This window comes from Camelina sativa, chromosome 13 (genome assembly GCF_030686135.1).
Source record: "Camelina sativa cultivar CO46 ecotype springtype chromosome 13, ASM3068613v1".
In the NCBI taxonomy this organism is placed as follows: domain Eukaryota; kingdom Viridiplantae; phylum Streptophyta; class Magnoliopsida; order Brassicales; family Brassicaceae; genus Camelina; species Camelina sativa.
This window is the reverse complement of record NC_141892.1, coordinates 7248206-7269694: the sequence shown is the minus strand read 5'-3', so window position 1 is coordinate 7269694 and position 21489 is coordinate 7248206. Positions and strand designations below refer to the sequence as shown.

The following is a 21489-nucleotide window of genomic DNA, read 5'->3' as shown; positions in this document are numbered from 1 at the left end:
TTCAGTTTAGCTAAAAATCATTGCTTTCCTTGTTAGATGGAATAGTATTTCAATGGATAAGAAATTGATTAAACTAAGCTAATGGATAAGATTATTTATACTCTCACTTGGTAATCGATCCAGAATGTAATTAACATGAACCATGAATCGTGTCTATTGAAAAAAAAATGACATCCATTTTCAAAAAATTTAGAACAACTACTCTTTTAAGAAGAAAGAGAAAAATGAAAGAAAAAAATCCTCTATTTACAAGGAACAAGTCTATCTCTAACTCGGAAGATGTACAAATGTTGGATAATCATCATCATTGGAGCCGAGAAGTCACATTGATGAAGGTATCTTCAGGACATGGTATCGTTAAACCGCCCATTGGGTGATCGAACCCAAACTCTTCTTCCGATTTACTGAGAAGAGCTTGAAATGAAGGTTGATTCAAGTATGTGATTGGCACCAAATATCTCTTCTTCTGGCTCTCTCCTACGTACACTGCAAGAAACCCTTTAGGGGCCGCCGAGGCTGCTCTAGTGGAGCGGCTTAGGATCTTCTTTGCACCCAATATACTTCTCACCAAAGCCATTTCTATTTCTTTTGTCTGAAAATTTTGAATTCTCTTTAAAGCTTCTGAAGATGTATGAAAAGATTTAAGTTATTGGATTGCTTGTTGGTTGTTGATGATGGAAAATAAGGGTTTAAGTGTGTTTATATAGAAAGATCAATGAAGGACTTGAAACATCTCTGAGAAAAATCATTGAAACTTGTGGTACTGAAGCGTGTGGGACAGACTAGACACTAAAACAGAGCTCACATGGTTCTGTCTTTTCCAATTGGAAAAGATGCATTAATGAAATTTGGTTTTGATGAGATAATTAATGGAACTTGTAACAAGATCCTAAAAACAAACACCATATGCAATTCATAAGGGACTGTTTCCTCAATGTTTTTTTAGATAAGACATGCTATAGTCAATAATAAGGCCCAGCGTGTCTTTTCTTCATGTTCTGTGAATTGTGATGATCATATTCTCTCATCTCAGAGGTGTATTTTAATAAGACTTTCAAGTGGGGACCTGAAGTGGCTCAACAACAGAACAACAAGTGATCTCTTTTAAGTTTTAAGGGTTAAGTTATTCTTCTCTGCATTTATAATATAGACATGGAAAAAATTAAAACATTGTGAAGTGGTGAAAATATGTTTGTTATATAGCTTTCCTAGCTTGTCATCTTTCATATTTAGAAGACATAATCATGAGAAACTCTGTTTGTGTATGTCCCATACATCCAGTGGTTTGAAGTCCATTAATCTATTTATACATCCCAGAGATAGAACTAACTCTTCAAATCACTAAGTTGCAAAGCAACCCGAAGCTTGAATCTGAGCATCAATGTTTTTTTCTCAAAAGCTTAAGAAACAAGAACTGGTTTTGTTCAGAGTTCTACTGGGTGCAAAGATGATTATCGGATATCTGTAGAGGCTACAAGCAAAAGGACAGTTTCAGCACCAAAGGGATTTCTTGCGGTGTACGTTAACGAAGACCAGCTCGGAAAAGAAAAAAATATTTGGAAAAAGGAAAAACTAACATTAGTTAGCACGAGTTACGGATCTGATAGAATACGCAATGTATATAAATTAGCTTTTTCTTTCGAAAAAGAGTTGTTCAAGACTTACAAAACTCAAACTTATGTCATGCTTTTTGTAAGAAACAATGGCGCCAATAATACTTCATCTTGATCTTTCCTTATCACCGAGATGATTTGCTGAACTTCAAGAAGATGCTTTGATGTTACTCTTAAGGCTAATGTCACAATGATTTCCTCACCAATGTTAACATCTTAGGTACTTAAGTTAAGTTGGTTCAGAGACAAGCAAGGTATGGAAGATCTCATTACTGAAATTCTGTTGTAAGAACACTCATAGGATATCGATTGTGGTGTGTACATGAGTGTTCTTTATTAATTAATTCTGTTTTCGCTAACGGAATTGGTTACTCTTCTGGAATCGAGAAAGTTAAACCTTGCTCTCTGGCTTAAGAAGGAACTTGGCTCTGCTTTAATCAAAGCTCATACCTTTGACTTCTTGTCTCAGACTCTGAATTTACCACGAACCGAAACATGGCCCCTCTATTGAACAACTTTGACCACTGCACAAGACTCTTCTTTTACTAACTTTCATGTGTAATTCTATTTGTGGATATAATAAAAAAGAAAAGAACGACTTAACCAGTGACGGAGACTTATTGTTCTGTTGTTGAGAAACTTCAGGTCCCCACTTTTAAGTTGTTATGAAAACCATTTAGAACACAGAGATTAGAGAATAGGATGATCACAGAACATGGAGAAAAGGAACTAGCTGGTCATTATTATTGACTATAGCATGTCTTATCTTAAAAAAACATTGAGAAAACAGTCCCTTGTGAATTGCATATGGAGTTTGTTTCTAGTTTCTTGTCCCACACTCAATTAATTATCATTCAAGACAAAATTGCATTAATGCATCTTTTCCAAACGGTGAAGACAGAGCCATGTTCTCTGTTCTTGTGTGTCCGGCGCTTCAAGACCACAAGTGTGAATGATCTTTGAGAGAGGTTGCAACTCCTTCGTTGATCTTTATATATATACACACTTAACTCATTCTTTCTATCATCAACCAGCAACAAGCAAATCCAATAACTTGAATCTTTTCATACATCCTCAGTTCAGAAGCTTCAAAAAGATTTCAAACTTTTCAGACCAGAAGAAAAAGAAATGGCTTTGGTGAGAAGTCTATTGGGAGCAAAGAAGATTCTAAGCCGCTCCACCACAGCAGCCTCGGCGGCACCAAAAGGGTTTCTTGCGGTGTATGTAGGAGAGAGCCAGAAGAAGAGATATTTGGTGCCAATCTCATATTTAAACCAGCCTTCGTTCCAAGCTCTACTCACTAAATCCGAGGAAGAGTTTGGATTTGATCATCCGATGGGTGGCTTAACGATTCCTTGCCCTGAAGATACCTTCATCAATGTGACTTCTCGGCTCCAATGATGATGATCCAACATTTTTTGTTCTTCCTGGTTTAGAAATAGGCTTATTCAATTCATTGTAGATAATTGAGCATGTTTGCTCTTTATTCTTGAAAGAGTTGTTCTATAAGTTTAGAGAGTGAATGCCATTTTTATGCGAAAGACAAGATTCATGTCAATACATTTTGGATCGATCAATCAGTCATTGAAAATGAAAGACCAAACACCAAACCAATTGAAGAACGAACTATTTATAGTATAACTGATTACGATTAATATAATTAAGTTGAGGTTTTAATCATCCGGATCCGTGGCGCAATGGTAGCGCGTCTGACTCCAGATCACAAGGTTGCGTGTTTGATTCACGTGGGGTTCAATCCCTCGAACTTGAATCCGGATTCTTTTTTAATTCTTGGCAAAATGATACATTTTTCAAACATAATAATTAGGAAGAACATACATTCACTATTTACAAATTAGAAAAACCCACATTTAACACTATTTGACTATTTTTTCAGTCTTTTTTGACATTCAACAATCTTCCTAATTACATTTCATGTCATTGTACAATTACTCTCATTTTCTTCCTATTTCTTGATTTTTCAAATTAATAGAATTTTTTTAGAAAACTTCTTAGATACAAAAAATATCTATAGTTTTTTGTTTACAATTTGATATGAATTTTGTTTAATAATTTTTAAATATATTATATAAATCTTTTGTATCCGTACACATTTTTAAGTATACACATGTCTATACACCTTATTAAGTGTACAAATGTCTGTACACATTATTAAATGTACAGATGTAATTTTTACAAAACCATTGTGGTATAGACATCCAAAACCCTAAGAATTAAACAAATTACATCTGTACACTTAATAATGTGTATAGACGTGTACACACATATATACACTTAATATAGTGTACAGATACACAATTTGTAAAAAATATTTAACATTATCAAATAAAATCATCAAACAAAATGCATATCAAATTGTAAAGAAAAAAAACATAGATTTTTATTTATTTGAAATTTTTTTAAAAACAAATTTTAATTAGCCAATTTTTATGTTTTTAGATTGTATGGAATATAATAAAGAAAAAAACTCATGCTTCTCTCTCCTCTCTTTCCACCCTCTCTCCTCTAACCAAACCACAAACCCACGCTGCAGGGCTATTGTATAATCTCCACCCATTTCCTTTGTCCCACCTTTTTTCCTATGTCTACTCTTCTCTATCTCTTAACACCCTGTTTTTTCTTTTTTAAATAGTGATAGTATCAAACTTCTAATTAAGTTCTGTAAATGTACTAAAACACCAATAAACCCTTCTTTTATTGCTTGTTTCCTTTCGGTATCTCTTAACCAGAATTTTTGGTTTAAAATTTTCAATGTAAAATAGTTCATACAAAACCATATATAGGGTTTTGAAGAAAGTATTAGGGTTTGAAGATCGATCCGCCATGGATTCAGAGGAAGAGAAAACTGGAGAGATTTACGGAACATCACAATCTTCCTCGCTGATACAAGGTATTGTTGAGCAAGCTGCCATAGATAAACAAGAGGAGAACAGAGGAGAAATCCAACAGAGAGTAACACATGATGAAGAAGAAGAAGAAGAGTACAGATCTCAACCAGACCCGATTCCACTCGATCTAACCTTGGAGATACTCTCAAGACTTCCTGCAAAATCTATTATGAGGTTTCTCTGCGTATCAAAGCTCTGGTCTTCCTACACTACACTTCCAAGTTTTATCAGCTCATTCGCGAGTCGGCCATGGCGTCTTGTGCTCACCTTCTTGAAATATAAAAAGCGGTTCGTTTTCTCGTTCCCTCAACACGAGAATACTGACGAGTCTTATTCTACAGTATACAGTTATGAGATGAAAAACGCAAACTCTTGGAGGCGTAACTGCAGTTATTATCCGTCTCAATCCGTCCCGGGCTTTAATGTATATTGTTTATTTGATTTTTCTAGTGATATATTTAGAGATGCTAGTGACTGTGGTCATGTTCGTTTGGTGAACTAGATGCAATATCTGTATGTAAATGCTTATTGTTGTTGTTTTAGTAACAATTAGGAACTCATCTGGATAGAATATCTGGATACATTTTAAAAACTCATCCAAAAAAACTGAATTTCTGGATGAGATTATTTAGAGAGTGGATGAGGTAAACTCATCCCTAATTTGTAAAAGTCAAAAATACCTCTATTTTAATTAAAAAATTACAAAATATTTTTTCTCAATTCTAATATACATACAACTCTAAAATTCCAATTCTTCACCCACCAACCTGCAAAATCTCATTTTTCTCTAAAACCGCAAAATCTCGTTTTCCCGCCAAAACCGCAAAAATTACATTTTCCTGCTAAAACCGCAAAATTTCGTTTTTCCCGTCAAACCGCAAAATCTCGTTTTCCTACCAAAAAAACACAAAAACATGAAAACTCGTTTTCCCGCCAAAACTGCAAAATTTTGTTTTCTCGCCAAAACCGCAAAATAACGTTTTTCCGTCAAAACCGCAAAGTTATGTTTCCCGCCAAACTCGCAAAATCTCGTTTTCCTGCCAAATCCGCAAAATCTCGTTTTCCCGCCAAAACCGCAAAATTATGTTTTCCCGCCAAAACCGCAAAATCTTGTTTTTCCGCCAAAACCACAAAATCTATTTTTCCGCCAAAACTGCAAAATTACGTTTTTCCGCAAAAAAATGCAAAATTTTATTTTCTCGCCAAACTCGCAAAATCTTGTTTTTCCGCCAAAACTGCAAAATTTTGTTTTTCTACCAAAAACACAAAATCTCATTTTTAAATATTTATTTAATATATATGAAAATAAGCAAACAAAAATAAGTAAATTTAATTCACTAAAACATATTCAACATAAAATAAAGGGCTTTTTGGTATTTTACATATATTGTATCCAAATACAAATATCAAATTACAAAACAAATATAATTGAATCGATATACAATTTATGGACAAATGAACCAATAACACAAACGAACATCATCTTGATGTTGCGTCCAGATACTGCGTCTTGATATTATATCCATATATTTTGTCTAGTTCACCAAACGAAGAGGCCTGTAAATCTCTTAAAAATATTGGCATGAATTGTGATATGGAGAAAAGAAGAAGATAAAACAAACAAACAAACAAAGAATTGTACGTTAGAGAAGGTATAATGGTTTTTGTCTACCGGATGTATGAACATATATACGCTCTCACAACTTAATTTCTCGCCACAGATATGGATACACAGACTTTGTCTATACAACAGCAAGATGAAGTTTTTGTCAAATTACCATGTGATTCGTATTGGCACCATCGCTTCGTACACAAAATTGGTATTCACGTTTGAGTTTTGTAACCTCTTTTTTTTCACAAATAAAGAGGGAAAAAGCTAACTTATATTATACATTAGTTTATTTATATAATGTAACTTTTTTCTTCTTTTAAATATCATCATTGAAGCCTGGATGTTACGGTGATGTCTTCAGGACAAGGAATCGTTAAGCCAACCATCGGATGATCGAATCCAAACTCTTCCTCGGATTTACTGAGCAGAGCTTGAAATGAAGGCTGGTTTAGGTATGAGATTGGCACCAAATATCTCTTCTTCTGGCTCTCTCCTACGTACACTGCAAGAAAATCTTTTGGTGCCGCTGTCGACGAGGCTGCTCTGGTGGAGCGGCTTAGAATCTTCTTTGCTCCCAATAGACTTCTCACCAAAGCCATTTCTTTTTCTTTGTCTGAAAGTTTGAATTCTTTCGAAGCTTCTAAAGATATGCAAGTTGTGGATTGATTATTGTTGGTAGATGATATATAGAAAGAATGAAGTTAAGTGTGTATATATAGAAAGGAGTTGTAACCTCTCTGAAACATCCTTGAAACTTGTGATCTTGAAGCATCGGACAGACTAGAACAGAGAACATGGTTCTGTTTTTTAGGTATGATAGATGACAGGTTGACAAGCAACGCACGCTAATGACCATTATCTTCACTTCACAAGTGATTGTTTTCTCCAATTCTGTATAATAAATTAAGTGAAGATATGAGATATTCAGTCTTGTCATGTGTGTATATCATAAGAACAACTTAAACAGTGACAGAGACTTGTTGTTCTGTTGTTAAACAACATCAGGTCCCCACTTCAACATTCAATTAAATTCATTAAGATTAGAGTACTATAGGACAAAGAACCAGCCACCTAATCATCACAGAACTTGTTTCTCTTTAACTCTTAAAAATATATATAGGGCACGTCTTGTCTTAGAAACATTGAGAAAACAAGCCTTGTGAATTTCATATGGAGATTATCCAAGTAGACAAATTGCATTAATGCTTATCTTCCAGATTGTAAAGACAAAACCATGTGGTACTCTGTTCTAGTCTGTCCCACATTTGTAAACCACAAGTTTCAATGATTTTGCAGAGAGGTTTCAACTCATTCAATGATCTTTATATATATACACAGTTAACTCATTCTTTCTCTCATCAACCAACAACAAGCAATCCATTAACTTGTATTAGATATGTATATGAATCTTCTATCTAATAACTTGAATCTTTTGATACATCTTTGGAAGCAATTCAAAAAGATTTCAAACCGAAAGAAATAGAAATGGCTTTGGTGAGAAGTCTATTGGGAGCAAAGAAGATTCTAAGCCGCTCCACCACAGCAGCCTCGGCGGCACCAAAAGGGTTTCTTGCGGTGTATGTAGGAGAGAGCCAGAAGAAGAGATATTTGGTGCCAATCTCATATTTAAACCAGCCTTCGTTCCAAGCTCTACTCAGTAAATCCGAGGAAGAGTTTGGATTTGATCATCCGATGGGTGGCTTAACGATTCCTTGCCCTGAAGATACCTTCATCAATGTGACTTCTAGGCTCCAATGATGATGATCCAACATTTTTTGTTCTTCCTGGTTTAGAAATAGGCTTATTCATTGTAAATAGCTAAGCTGAGCTTTTTTTGCTCTTTTTTCTTGAAAGAGTTGTTCTAAAAGTATTTTTATGCGAAAGACACGATTCATGTCAATACATTTTGGATCGATCATTGAAAAAGAAAGACAAACCGAACAACTATTTTTAGTGTAATTTATTAAGAATTACGTATAAATATAATTAAGTTGAGCAATTAGCATCCGGATCCGTGGCGCAATGGTAGCGCGTCTGACTCCAGATCAGAAGGTTGCGTGTTCGATTCACGTCGGGTTCAAATCCCCGAACTTTAATATCCGGAATTCTTTTTTTTAACTGCCTTTTGCATTACCTCCGGTTAAGGATTCTTATTACTCTTAACCGAGAATTTCAGATCCGTTTTGATTCGGTTTTCTTCTCGTATTCTAACCCGTAGAGATATATAGATATTGTATCTATTTACCATAATATAAAGAGAGAGTATTCAAAGAATTTAAACTTTTAGTATCAATGATTTGCTCTGCTTCTAACAAATGTTGAATTTTATTATTTGCTTGCCTCAAGTACATTTACAAAATATCCAGAGTCTTCTGAACTAGATCGAGACAAATATTACGTATACATATGACCACTTCTAAAACTTACACAAATGTTTCAGTGGCGGTCTTTTCTTAATTACGCATTGTATGGGGCCACACTTAGTTGAAGTCTGCAGTGAGTATTTGATTATAAGTTTTGGAAATTTTACCATAGAACTTTCAACTTCGGTTTCTATTTTCTTCTATGATTTGAACACATTACTTTCTCCTCTTAAATTATAAAGACACGCATTGCCCTATAGGGAAAACTATAGAGACGTGCAGTAGTTATATGGATGATAATGGATCCCTTTCTTCGATGATATACTGATACGTATCTGTTTCGTTGAACATAAATTACTGTACATACATGTTTCTTATGGTATTTTAGAGTATTATATAGACGATAGTTTTTATCAAAAAAAAAAAAAAAAAAAACTATAGTTTTTGTTGTTTAGAAAAGAGAACTTTATACTGTAATAGATAAGGACCCGCCCGATTTGTGGATTTTAAATTTTTTTAAATTAAATTAAATTAATAAAAATATATTAAAATTTGTTGTACGTAATTTTAATTTTTTTTTGCTATAATACATTAATTTATATCCATTTACAAAATTTTGATATATGTTACCATTAAAAGTATATTTTTTTACACCTAAATATATTATATGTTACAAATATATCCTTTACCACCTAGGAATATATCTACATAAACACATTAAGCCAACTATAATATGTCTATTTATTTTCACTTTTGCATAGTTTCTTTAATCACTACAATTGTTGGTTCAAGAAACTTTTTGAATAAAAAATATATTACATAGTACAATAATCAATGATGTATCATCAAAATAATGTATGACCAACCATGGAAAGAACATCCACTTCGCTCTTCTCCCTTATTGAGAGAACCTTATGTCCAACCTCTTCCACCATGAAGAGAACCTTGGCTCCGCCTTTCTCCCTTGGGGAGATAACCTTGCATAAGTTCAACCTCCTCCACAGAACCTTGGTTCTGCACTCCTCATGTGTGGAGAGAACATGTTCACGTCATTTATTTATCTCAAAAGTAGAATGCTCCGGCAACTATTGAAACTAAAAACCCTTTGCCAACACCAGATCTTTTGATAGTAACTAATGTTAAATTTCATAATGTATATGTGGAAATAGTGTCTTTAACACATCATGATGTAGCCTCTGTCTCCGAGCTCCTATGGATCTATCAAAAACGGTTTATGTTACTCCAATCTATCTATTTATCTATGTTTGTTGTAATCTTGTGTTTGATTAGCCTATTTTATCTAACCATTAGGTTGATAATGTTCTAATCTTTATTTTCTTTTGGGATTGAATGAATGGTAATAATTATGTTTGCATAAAAAAGGTCTATGACCAACCAATCAAGGTTGAGAAATTAAAAGAAAATTAATTTGAAATAATGAAAGAAATAATAGAAAATTATAAGCACAATAATATATGAATCTCAAATCAAAGATGAAAATATAAATTAAATAAAACAATCTAAAAATACTACAATAATATTTAAAATACAGTATTAGAAAAAGAAGACGCATATATTAATCTTACTTATTCCAAACTGAAAAAATGAGAAATTAGGAGAAAGTTTAAGTTTTGGTTTAAAAAACATAAGGAAAATTTACCTTCCCATTAAAACTTTTTTACCAATAGAACAAAGTTTAAAGGCAGTGTTTTTGAATAAATTATTTTGTTAGAAGAAAAATGTGAGACGATCTATGTTTATATAGAAGTGAGTATTTACATTTTTGAGAATCAGTAATTAACTGTACATTCTTCTTATTCCCTTTTCTATTTTTTTTTGTTAAATTATTAACTTAAAATTTAAAATAAGTAAATAATGTTATAATTTCTAATTTTATGAAATATATAATCTTCTTCAAATTTTTTTTTTAAAAGACTGTTTAAATTTTGTAATTTTTTATAATTATTTGTTTATATTGTTATTGTTTAAACAGTTTTTTTTTTGTTTTTGTCATTATCTCAAATCTAAGTGAGTATTTACATTTTTGAGAATCAATAATTAACTGTACATTCTTCTTATTCTCTTTTCTATTTTTTTTGTTAAATTAATAACTTAAAATTTAAAATAAGTAAATAATGTTATAATTTCTAATTTTATGAAATATATAATCTCCTTCAAATTATTTTTTTAAAAGACTGTTTAAATTTTGTAATTTTTTATAATTATCTTTTTATATTGTTATTGTTTAAACAGTTTTTTTTTTGTCATTATCTCAAATCTCTTCTATTAAATATTAACTTTTACACATGTCAAAATATCAGATTAATAACTTGACATATGTCAAAATTAACAAGGTTAATTTCAAAATCCAACTTTATATAATAATATGTTCAAGTTTTCAAATATGTGACATGTTGAAGTTATTAGGGGTATGTGCTGGACAAAAAGTCTACGGACTAGCTATAGTATTGGGGGATTGAGGTTTTATAATTAACCAACAACAAAAAAAAAGAGTAAAAATTAAAGAAATTATGACGCTGTCTTTTTCAGAACTCAGTTACTAAAAATAGGAATTTGCTCTGCTTTTTACGTGTCTACGAAGTCACGAGCTTACACCTGTTTCTGTGTCTTATTATGAGATCAGTTTACCATAACAAAAGTTTAATGATACATGGGAATCTTTTTCAACTAACCTTCATGTAAAATTAAGTTTGAAGTTAATGCAGAAAAATAAAACACTTAATCTTGGGAGCTTTACCTTTGGCTGTATTTAGAAATAAAAGTTTTAACATAGCTCTATTTTTTCCCCCATTCTTTGCCCCATAACCTCAGAGAGAGAAAGAGAAGAAGCGATGTGAGTGAATTTGATATAGAAAAGTTGAAAGAGAAGTAAAGATTCAGTGAGAGTGAGAGATAAGAGGATTAAGAGTGAGAGGTTGATCGAAAGGAGAGAAACCAAAGATGGTGAGAAACAGAGTATTTGGTCAGGTCATGGGAGAAGTAGACAATCCTGCATTCTTCAAGATTCTTCGAAGGGAAGACTTTTCTTCTGAACTCATGGTAGGTCTCTAGGTTTCTCATACTTCTTCTTCTGAATTATTAGCCTTTTCTTAATTATTAGACTTTAGATCTGTCTGTTCTTGGTAAATTTTTTCCGGTTTCTTGTTTGGTTTTGTGTGTGAAATGATGGGATTAGACCAAATCTTACTAACCCAGTGAAAAAAGGTTGAAACTTTGACTGTATCTCGATCAGTAAACTTTATTTAACTGTATTAATCACTGAAACTGAAGAATGTGGCATCATTTTATATATCATTTCTAGTTGTTCCTCTTTTGATATTTCTTGATTTTGTTGTTGTCCCTCTGAAGAGAATGATTCCTCATCACTTGATAAGAAGCATCTCCGACAAGTCTTCCTCGTTTAAGATGGTCTTAAAAGTTCCGTGGGGAAGCTCATGGCAAGTCAAAATCTCCAAGAACCCATTTTTTCACTACATGGAAGATCGTGGATGGAACCAGTTTGTGAATGACAACGGTTTGGGTGAAAATGAGTATCTTACCTTCACTCATGAGGCAAATATGTGCTTCAATGTAAACATCTACGAGGCAAATGGTAAGGAGATGCTTAGACCAAGACAATCTTCTACCGTTACTTCTAGTTCCGGTAAGTGTTTATCTATGTGATTGCTTTTTGAATGTTTACATAGAAGAAGAAGAAGAAGAAGAAGACAGTCGTTAATTCATTTTGTGGTTGATTTTGATGAATACAGGTCGGAACAAGAGAGAAGAGAGGAAGAGCATCTGCATAGATGTGAAGAAAGAAGTAGAGACAGAGTCTTGTTCTGAATCAGGGCATCCTGTTCTCAAAACGGCTGAATCTACTAGTGGGAGATCGAAGCAGAAACAGGAGCTTAACTTGAGAAAAAGGGAAACCAAGGAAACCACCAAATCCAAGAAGCGTAAGAACAGGAAGGTGGATACTGTTTCTAATGATTCTGAAGCCGGCACCTCATCTCTTGTTCCAGAATTCAAGATCACCATCAAGAAATCACACCTCCTGTTCTTGGTAAGATAAGCAAGACAAAACCAGTTTCACACTCTCAAAATTGTTGTATTTATATATGTGAACTAATCTAATACAAAAATGTGATTTAGGGGATCCCGAAGAAGTTTGTGGACATGCATATGCCAAATGAGACAAAGGTGTTCAAGATTCATCATCCGAGGGGAAAGAAGTCATGGGAGGTTACGTATTTTGTCACTGATGTGCAGTCAAGATTCTCTGCTGGATGGAGTCGTTTCGCCAAAGAATTAGGCTTAGAGGTCGGAGATGTTTGCACGTTCAAGCTCATCAAACCAACCGAGATGTGTGTCAAAGTCTCCAAAGAATAGACTCCATGATGATTGATGATGTGTGAGGTGTAGTTGGAGAATGAGTGAAGAACTTGTGTTTGGAGCAACATTATGGTCTGTGGTTCAATGTTAGGACTAATTTTATAATTGTCTTCTATCTTGATGCAGCGTATTATTAGATCTTGTTGGGTCTTGGTGTTGTGTTTCTTGTCCAACAAGCTACGGACTTTACATAGCTCTTTATTAGTATTTATGTTCGTTTCTTATTTTATGTTAAGAAAATATACTCTTTACTTTTAGGATTAGGATTAGAATATTTGATGTTTATCTCTTCCTTAGTTTTAGATTTGATTTATCCCTTATACAAAGCTCTCTTCAAAATAACTCATTGATAAATCTGATCTCAGTTTGAGTAAAACTGATTCATTCATTGTACTAAATATTATTGTTGTTATGTTTACATGATGATAACGTATCTATCTCTCTGTGGTCTCTTCTCTTTATTGCTTGACAAAGAAACTAAAATTACAAAAGATTCTGTTGCATACAATATTGAAAAATGAAAACAATGCATAAGCCTCTCTGGTCACTGAGATTTCAGAGCTAAGTTCGAGATGTTTATCCATGAATCAAGCGTCTTGATAGCTTTCCCAGACGATTGTACTTCACGTGCCAAGGTTACTCCTTCAGCTAATGTTTGAACTCGGTTACTAACCAGAAGAGCTGCAGCTGCGTTTAGGATCTGAAACAAGATTTTGACAAAAGATGAACAAATTGCAGAAATTCAAGAAAAAAGCAGGAAAGTTTTCAGAAAGAAGGAGAATGTTGAATCTGCAAAACAATATATACCAATGAATCGGCAATTGCTCCACGTTCTCCTGAAAGCACACGTCTTAACACATCCGCATTATAGTCTGGACCTCCACCTCGCAAGTCCTCAAGTGTACAACGAGGAATACCAAAGTCCACTGTCAAAAGAGACAAGCTTTAACTCTCCCATTTTACCAAGTTGCTTCTGCAATATTCATTTTAGAGAGGGAATAGAAAAGGTAAGCCAGTTGAAAGAGAAATTTTTACATGGATCGAATGAGAACTCTTCGATCTTCTCCGGCGTTACATCATAAACTAACCCTCCTCCTGTTTTTTTTTTTTTTGTTAAGCCATGATTAGTTAGTAATCGTAGGATAATCAAAGTCATCAATTTTGGGAAGGGATAATCTTACCTAACGGACTCATTTCGTCTAGACCATATGAGTGAACCACCAGTGCTCTTTTCATTCCAAAACGTTGCAGCGCCTTTGCCATCTTAACAACCTATGAAACCACACAAGCAACAGTAAATTTAAATGTCTCTTTTGTACTGATGAACTAGCTAATTTCCAACAGTAAGTAAACGTACCAGATTTTTGTGGTATACACCAACGACAGCATAAGACACTCTAGCAGGGTTAAGCATAGGTCCCAAGATGTTAAAAACGGTTTTTGTTTTAAGCTTTTTCCGGACAGGACCAACAATCTTCATAGCTGGATGATACATAGGTGACATCATAAAACCAATCCCGGATTCGTCAACACATCTTTTAATGCCCGCTGGTCCCAAGTTCAGCATCACTCCTAGTGCCTCTAGTACATCGGCACTTCCACATGCAGAAGAACTCGAACGGTTCCCTTGCTGCAAAAATATATATCCATAATTACATGACCAAAGAACAGATAAAGATCATTTATCGTTGTTAATGAAAATATTCGCATGCTAAACTCAATCATTTCTGTTAAGGATTTTCTCACTCGTTATACCTTTGCTACTTTTGCACCACAAGCTGCAGCAAGTATTGAAGATCCAGTTGATATATTGACTGTGTTTGCTCCATCACCACCTGTACCAACTATGTCGACAGCATCAACTAAACCTTCAACTTTCCGAGCATGTTTCATCATTGCCCTCGCCAACCCCACAACCTACCAAACACCGGACAATATAAAAGGTAGATGTTTTACTAAAGTGAAGTGCTGTAATACAGGATTACGTCATTATTCTATGCCTTAGATTGACTTAATTGATACTTACTTCTTCAAATGTCTCTCCTTTAGCTCTCAGCAGAACTAGGAAGGCACTAATCAGGACCTCGTTTGCCTCGCTCAGCAAAAACTCAAGAGATGATTCAGCCTCAGCTTCAGAGAGATCCACTCGATCAATCAGACTTTCAATCAACTGAGAAAAAATCATAGAACAGAGCAAACACATTATGAGAACATAGTCATCTCATCATCTAAATCTCTGTTTTCAACGCACTGAAAGCTCAATAAAACTACAATTCTTTTAAAGACCACCTGAATTGTTCATAAATCAAGAAGACTCGGGAAACATTTGATATAACCACAAACTCAAAATTGAAAAATCACCTGGTTAAAAGATTTGATGGAAGAAGGGGTAGCATTTTCACAAGCAGTTGGCAGAGCTTCAGGTGCAGTAAAGCCATTGAGATTCTGAGAGCAAGAGAAAGAGCTGCTGCAGCAATTCAAGGTAATCAAGAGCACGCACAATTAGGTTTCTTAGATTCAAATCAAATAACCACACAATCAATTTCAAAGGACGTGTTTTTAACTCTAATGAAAGCAGACACCTAAACCGAAAAAAATCGAGACTTTTTACCTCCGACTAAAGAAAGATTGGGCATGCCCACGAATTGGGGACACAGCTCCGGTCGATGAGAGTCGTCGGCGACTCAATGCCGAGTAAATTCTAACTCCGGTCAGGTTGGTTCTTCCGCAGCTAGTGGACACATCATCTACGGCGTTGAACGAATTAAAGATCCCTGATAGCTTGATGCCGGAAACAATGGAGCTCGTAGCCGCCACCGCAAGAACCATCTCTCGATTGCGTAACACAACAAACTCGAGAAATAAAATTGAACGAGGAAGAGATTTCTACAATAGATGATCTTTCCTCATGTCCTTATAGGTAGCCCTTTGATTTTAAACTTAATAACTTTTTTTTTTTTAACTGTTGGATTAAAAAAAGGGTTGTCGAACTTGACCCACAAAACAAAAAACTGATGCTGCTTTTGACTGAGGAGGGGCCCTTTGAAATTTCCAAATACGAGAATAAATCGTGGTTGGTTGGTTGGTTGGTTGGTAGTTGACAAACGTTGAGCAGTGGATAACTTGCCTCTTTTATTCATAGTCACCACCACCAACAACGATTTCGGTACGCACATTTACCATTCTGCTCAAAAAAAAAGTAGGTTCATCCTCTTTTTTTAGCCTATTTCCAAACGCCTCTTTCTTTACACAAAAATACACATGGTCAAATAAAGCATCATTTTAATGGAGTCCACTAAATTATGGTGGACCTTAGTGTAGAGTACTGTATAGGAAATCATATAAAATCCAATAAAGCCAATTATTTGACCCAATTAATAAATTTCGTGGCCCATTTATAACCCAATAAAGCCCATTATATGTTTAAACGACCCAAAAATATATACACATCAGCGTCAAACCAAAAAAAAAACACTAATAAAGATCGATCACATGAGCCGATCAGATAACGAAGGTAGTCGCCGGAAGAAGTTTAAAACCGGAGATGGTTTCCGATCACGGAATATAGGATGTCGGAAGTAATAAAACCCTGACGCCATCGCCACCATCTTCGTCGGCACAATATACAACACTAACGCAACGAATAAACACAGCCCCACGAATATACCCGTCGCTCGTGGGTCACGCCACGTCACCAAAGCTTGCATCTTCTCTCCTTGCGCAGCCACTTCACCAAGAATCGTCTGGACTCTAACTCCCACCCCTCGCAGCTTATCGTACCTCGACCTAACCATCTCCGGAGGTCGGTTGCTAGGGACGACGTCGAACTCCTCGTCGAGCTCTTCTCTATCGGCTGCATCAGCCAGCGAGAGTCTTGGATCAAAATGCGGTAGACCAGCACGTGACCTGAACCTGTAATTCCACGCGCCGATCACGAACAAGTAAAACGCTAATGTCGGGCCGATGAGATCGGGGAACCAAATCAGCATCACGACAAGCGCGTGTACGAGTAGAGTCGATGTCGGATTCTTCCAGTAACGCGTGTCTTCAACCCACCGCACCACGTCGACCATTCCGGCAACTACGTTCACTATCCGGAGCCAGTTCGCTCGGACTTTACGCATACTGAAAGTATGAGAATCGGCGTCGAGCATGTACCGTACAATCTCCGGCCTCAAAGGCGGTTCAGATCGTGACAAATGTACGGCCAATATCTTCACGGCAGTGTTCCTCAACATCTCTTCTTGAAACAAACTCAACGGTTTAATGTGATGCATCAAAGGCAACAAAGGTTGAGTATACACGTGTAAGAAATCCAACGGTGGAGCTGACCTCACGAATCGAACGGCTAATTCTATCTCTCCCAGTTTTTTAACGCCGCCGTTAACTAACATCAGAAGCGGATACGTATTCCTATACGCTTTACCAGTCTCCAGCGTAGATATACGTATACGAACTTTTCCAATCCTTAGATCTTGACGCGTGGCTTCTTTCCCACCGTCAATTTCGAATACTCCCCAGCTATCGAAGACTCCGATGGTCAACACCGTACACGGATCGTATACTTTCCACGTGTACTGCTCGTTCCATTTCGGATCTAAAGAATCCGATACGGTTCGGGTACGGACCCATTTAGTACCGTATTTCGCCACCGTGTACGCGTCCGTCGATCCTTTTCCGTTCACCGTCTTCATCGGCAACAGATTCTTGCAACCGATTACACCGAGCTCGACGATTCCCACCGCCGGTTTCCACAACTGCCTCGCCGTAGGTCGGTAATCGCTGCACACGTGCGCAGCCTCGTCCATCACGTGATAACCGCCGTCGAAACAGAGCCTTAAATGTACTCTAGATCTGTTTCCTCTCTTCTCGTCGTTTGGATCATCGAATCCGAACCACCTCGAAGCAACCAAGCGATCGTCGACGCGTCTCTCGATTGCGGTGAGCGGCACGCGAGCCATCCCGACGGTGACTGGCCCTTTCGATGTTCGATACTCCAATGTGAAAACAAGCTGATCGGAGAAAGGCTCGGCGGCTACGAAGAGTAGGTCTTCGTTCCATGACGGAGCTCCGTTTCTAGTAACGGCGGATTTGGTTTTCTGAACTTGGAAACCTAACTGAGCTTTTAACTGAAACGAGGCTTCTTTAAACGCCGTTAACTGTGGCGGTAACAAGTCTTGTGCTTCGATCACTGTCGCGCGTAGATACCACAGCTTCGACGACATGTAGACTTTAGCTCGTGCGGTTACGTTTCCAGCTGTATCAGTCTTCCACGCGTCGGGGAATGATTCGTCAGCTTGAGTTCCAGTCCACGTGGCAAGCATTAAATCGCTGTGGTGAGCCCCGCCTCCTTCGAGACGGTACCATTGCGGCGCCAATGGACTATCCGGCGGGTCTCGGAGCGGAATCTCAGACACGTCAAAGCAAATTCCACCGAGGAATTGGCTTGTTTCGATTCCTGTAGATGAATCATTCCAAACGGAGATCTCTAGAATCGGAGAAGATGACAAATCCGGCGAGTCACGGAGGAAGGCGAAGGTTTGATCCCACTCAAAGCAAGTTGTTTTTCTGGCGGGTTTTGATTGGATCATTGTGCCGGAGAGTGAGATCTTTGTAACTGGACTACCTGAGGTTGGTAAAGAACGAGCTTTTACGACGCGGACGAAGACGTAATGCATTTTCTCTACCAAATCAAACGTGGATCGTTCTATGGTAGAGACGTCGGAGATCTCTGAAGTGTAACTTGCGGTTTCCGATAAGCTTCTACGTAGTGGTTGCGGTCCGGTTTTTTTTTCTGGTATTGAACCGGAGACTGATCTCGATATGGTAACTTCTGGTAACGGTGATCGCGGCGCTGAAGCCCAGCTCATCGAATCTTCTGACTCAAGCATAATATCTTCGCCGTCTGGTTGATTCTTCGGTGGCTCTTCAGCTGGTTTCGTCTCTGGTTCATTCTTATCTGATTCCGGTGGCAGATTTGGTTCCGGCGGAGCTGGATCTTCTCCACCAGCCGTAGCATTTTCCTGTAACGACGGTGAGGCCTCCTCGTTTGGCTTAGTACCCTCGGCGTGCGGCGGTTGTGGTGGTTCCTCTGTTTCTTTCACTTCAGCAGGAGTATTGTCATTAGTCTCTGGTTTTGGCTGAGATTCGTCTGGACCTTCCGCCTTCACCTCCTCTGCTTTTTCCTCCACCACGGTCTCAAGAGGAGCTACCGCCGGTTTTAAAGGAGGAGGCTTTTCATCGGCGTAGTAAAGCCTTAGACCAATCTCACCTTGCACAAGATTAAACAAACTCTTCTTCTCCAAACGATAGTATATCAAAGCCTCCTCTCCTTTCCCAACGAACTGATCGGATCCGAGTCGGATCCTACCGAGAAAATTGTTTCTCCGTGTAGGTCCGAAGTTCTTGTCATGGTACATGTCAAGCTCAAGAACATCGGTAAAGACTTGATGAGAAGGTCGCTTTGCGAGACTGAACTCGAGCGTCTCGTTCCAAACAGGGTTTAAGTCACGGACTATGGTTCGTGTCCTTCGTCTCTGGCCGTAATAGTCGACGACAACGTAAGGACTTGACGTTCCGTGGCCATCCTTTGGTGTAAGGTCCTTTGCGTCTACTACTTCTACTACCAATTTTCGATTTGTTGCCATTTTTTTTTGTCTTTATCGCATGGGATTGAGCTGAACTTGCGTGAAGGTTTAGGGCTTTGTGAAAAAAGAGAGAAAGAGGAGAGAGTAAAAAACAGAAGAGGTTTGATTTGCAGAATTAGTGGCTTATGTTAAGAAAAGAGTGGGAAAGAATCAAAAGTGATGAGTCAAAAAGTAGGGAGACGTTAATTCTTTTAGGTGTATCTGATAGGAATGACCAAATGAGATGAGCCTGTGTTTGTGTTTTTTTTTTTTTTTTTTTTTTTGTCAACGAGCCTGTGTTTGTGTTTATATATGTAAATATACTAGTAGATAGGAACTGTAGTTTTATAGCAATATTGACACTAAAGATACTGTAAGAATTAAAGAAACTGTGCAAACGAATCAGTGTGTAAGGATTTGTGAATTTTTATTTTAGTATCGTGTGTAAAAGATTTTGCTTATTTTGAGTTAAGCCATAAAAATTTCCTCTGTTTTTTAATACGTGGGATACTTAACTTGATCTAGAAGCAACTCCTGTCAATTCACACTTTGTTTTCTATTTCTTTTGTAGTCTTTTGCTTTCCCTTTTTTCGCTTGTTAATTGGAAATACATTCATATATTTCTCTTTCCGGGTTATAGATTACGTAATTCTCTTACTTTCGGCTTTTGTTTGTCTAAGTTGCTTTTGACTAATTGAAGATTCTCTCTTCTGGTTCTTTAAAATAGCTTTAGACTTTAGTGTACACAAGGAGATTGAAGGTGGTGGGAGACACTCAATGCCACCAAGGATATGTCAGATTTTAAGCAAATTGCTTTTGTTCTTTCTTCAAAAAGTGACTGGTCTCTTTGTCTCTCCTTTTTCTCGAATCTCACCGACCTTAAGCTTAAATAGCTCCCCTCAATCAACCTCATCCATATTCCAATGTAAGACAAGATATATTAACTTTCGTTCTATTGTCTGCTTAGAAACTATATATATGCAATATATTAGTATGATCACAGGAAAAAAATACCGAGAATTAGGAATTTGTTGAATCTCTTTTTGACTACCCAACATCGAGTTTGGTCATTCCTATTAAGAAGATGGTTTTTTTGTGTAATGTTGATGAGTTTTTTGACTACCATTAGCATCATTCAAGGTTTTTTTACTTGGATTTTGCCTATGCATATATGGGTATAGGTTCTGAGCATACCTACAAATGGTTAATCTTGTAGCCTGAAAAATCCACTCTTCCTAGGTTTTATAATTAGAGATTCTTCTGATACGGTCTACGAACTTAGATTACCAAATTTATCATGACATCATGTCCCAGTATCAAGCCATAGATCTTGGAAATCTTAATGTTTAGCTTGATTAGGCAAAAATATCTACATCTATCAAGTCAAAGGAAAACAGAAGATTAAGGAATAAGCAGTTCGAAAAAGAGAGGATACAAAATTTCATCCACGGCCAAGTGGTTCTTAATTTTTCTCCATGAAAAGATTCAGTTCGACGTCATCATTAGAAGAAGAAAGCCGACTGTGTAAATAAAGCTCATCAATAGACTCGTTCTCCTCATACCTCATGCAGGAGTTCAGCTTAATGTAGAATTTTTCAGTTAAAAATTGTTTATGAAAATAATTTAAAACTCTCGAATACATATCTATATATAGTTTTAAAGAACAATCAAATACAATATAACGCATACCTGCTCTGTTTTTTTCCGCCCTATAATACTCTGTTTTGTGGTCTCGTTGAATGTTTCTTTTCGCTTAAGCAACCTTCTTATATCATCTGAAAAACGGTATGCAAGCAGAGTATACAAAGTTAGTAGACTAACAAGCAGTAATATATCTTTTTGTTTCTAAATTGTAAAATCTCCAATACGTTTTGGTAAGATCTCATTCCTTTACTACCTAGAGATCATTCTCAAATTCTATAGTTAATATTATATCAAGAAGCTGAGATAACTCATGCGAATCGGTCTACA

The 21489-nt window shown here is 36.4% G+C and overlaps 4 protein-coding genes, 2 non-coding genes and 3 pseudogenes across 8 annotated transcripts; 5 read left to right on the top strand and 4 right to left on the bottom strand.

The window, feature by feature from the left end:
- Window positions 1-130: 130 nt before the first annotated feature.
- Window positions 131-658, bottom strand: LOC109128302 (auxin-responsive protein SAUR20 pseudogene; annotated as a pseudogene).
- A 1877-nt stretch (window positions 659-2535) lies between these two features.
- Window positions 2536-3171, top strand: LOC104735857 (auxin-responsive protein SAUR20). Its single transcript, XM_019234411.2, has one exon. The coding sequence runs from the start codon at window positions 2742-2744 to the stop codon at window positions 3012-3014; it is 273 nt and encodes a 90-aa protein (XP_019089956.1). The 5' UTR covers window positions 2536-2741; the 3' UTR covers window positions 3015-3171.
- A 125-nt stretch (window positions 3172-3296) lies between these two features.
- TRNAW-CCA (transfer RNA tryptophan (anticodon CCA)) lies at window positions 3297-3368 on the top strand. Its single transcript has one exon. It is a non-coding gene; the product is annotated as a tRNA-Trp (tRNA).
- A 2917-nt stretch (window positions 3369-6285) lies between these two features.
- Window positions 6286-6938, bottom strand: LOC147929275 (auxin-responsive protein SAUR21 pseudogene; annotated as a pseudogene).
- Window positions 6939-7461: 523 nt separating this feature from the next.
- LOC109128301 (auxin-responsive protein SAUR20) lies at window positions 7462-8064 on the top strand. The gene has a single exon (XM_019234410.2). It carries the CDS (start codon window positions 7620-7622, stop codon window positions 7890-7892), a length of 273 nt encoding a protein of 90 aa, XP_019089955.2. The 5' UTR covers window positions 7462-7619; the 3' UTR covers window positions 7893-8064.
- Window positions 8065-8142: 78 nt separating this feature from the next.
- Window positions 8143-8214, top strand: TRNAW-CCA (transfer RNA tryptophan (anticodon CCA)). The gene has a single exon. It is a non-coding gene; the product is annotated as a tRNA-Trp (tRNA).
- Window positions 8215-11166: 2952 nt separating this feature from the next.
- LOC104735855 (B3 domain-containing protein At5g18000-like) lies at window positions 11167-13268 on the top strand. The gene is made up of 4 exons (XM_010455719.3): window positions 11167-11557; window positions 11867-12161; window positions 12268-12563; window positions 12653-13268. The coding sequence occupies exons 1-4, from the start codon at window positions 11459-11461 to the stop codon at window positions 12887-12889; spliced, it is 927 nt and encodes a 308-aa protein (XP_010454021.1). The 5' UTR covers window positions 11167-11458; the 3' UTR covers window positions 12890-13268.
- Window positions 13258-16139, bottom strand: LOC104735853 (anthranilate phosphoribosyltransferase, chloroplastic). 2 transcript variants are annotated; one of them, XM_010455718.3, is made up of 9 exons: window positions 15504-16139; window positions 15254-15356; window positions 14919-15062; window positions 14648-14809; window positions 14250-14522; window positions 14074-14164; window positions 13928-13987; window positions 13700-13818; window positions 13258-13592 (listed from the first exon to the last, which is right to left on the bottom strand). In XM_010455718.3, exons 1-9 carry the CDS (start codon window positions 15719-15721, stop codon window positions 13437-13439), a joined length of 1326 nt encoding a protein of 441 aa, XP_010454020.1. In that variant the 5' UTR covers window positions 15722-16139; the 3' UTR covers window positions 13258-13436. The 2 variants fall into 2 exon arrangements, with proteins under 2 accessions (XP_010454020.1, XP_010454019.1); XM_010455717.3 differs by having other exon boundaries at window positions 15254-15359; window positions 15504-16097.
- Window positions 16140-16256: 117 nt separating this feature from the next.
- On the bottom strand, window positions 16257-19997 carry LOC104735852 (multiple C2 domain and transmembrane region protein 16 pseudogene; annotated as a pseudogene). The gene has a single exon (XR_015577480.1). The product of XR_015577480.1 is annotated as a multiple C2 domain and transmembrane region protein 16 pseudogene (transcript).
- Between the last annotated feature and the right edge of the window lie 1492 nt (window positions 19998-21489).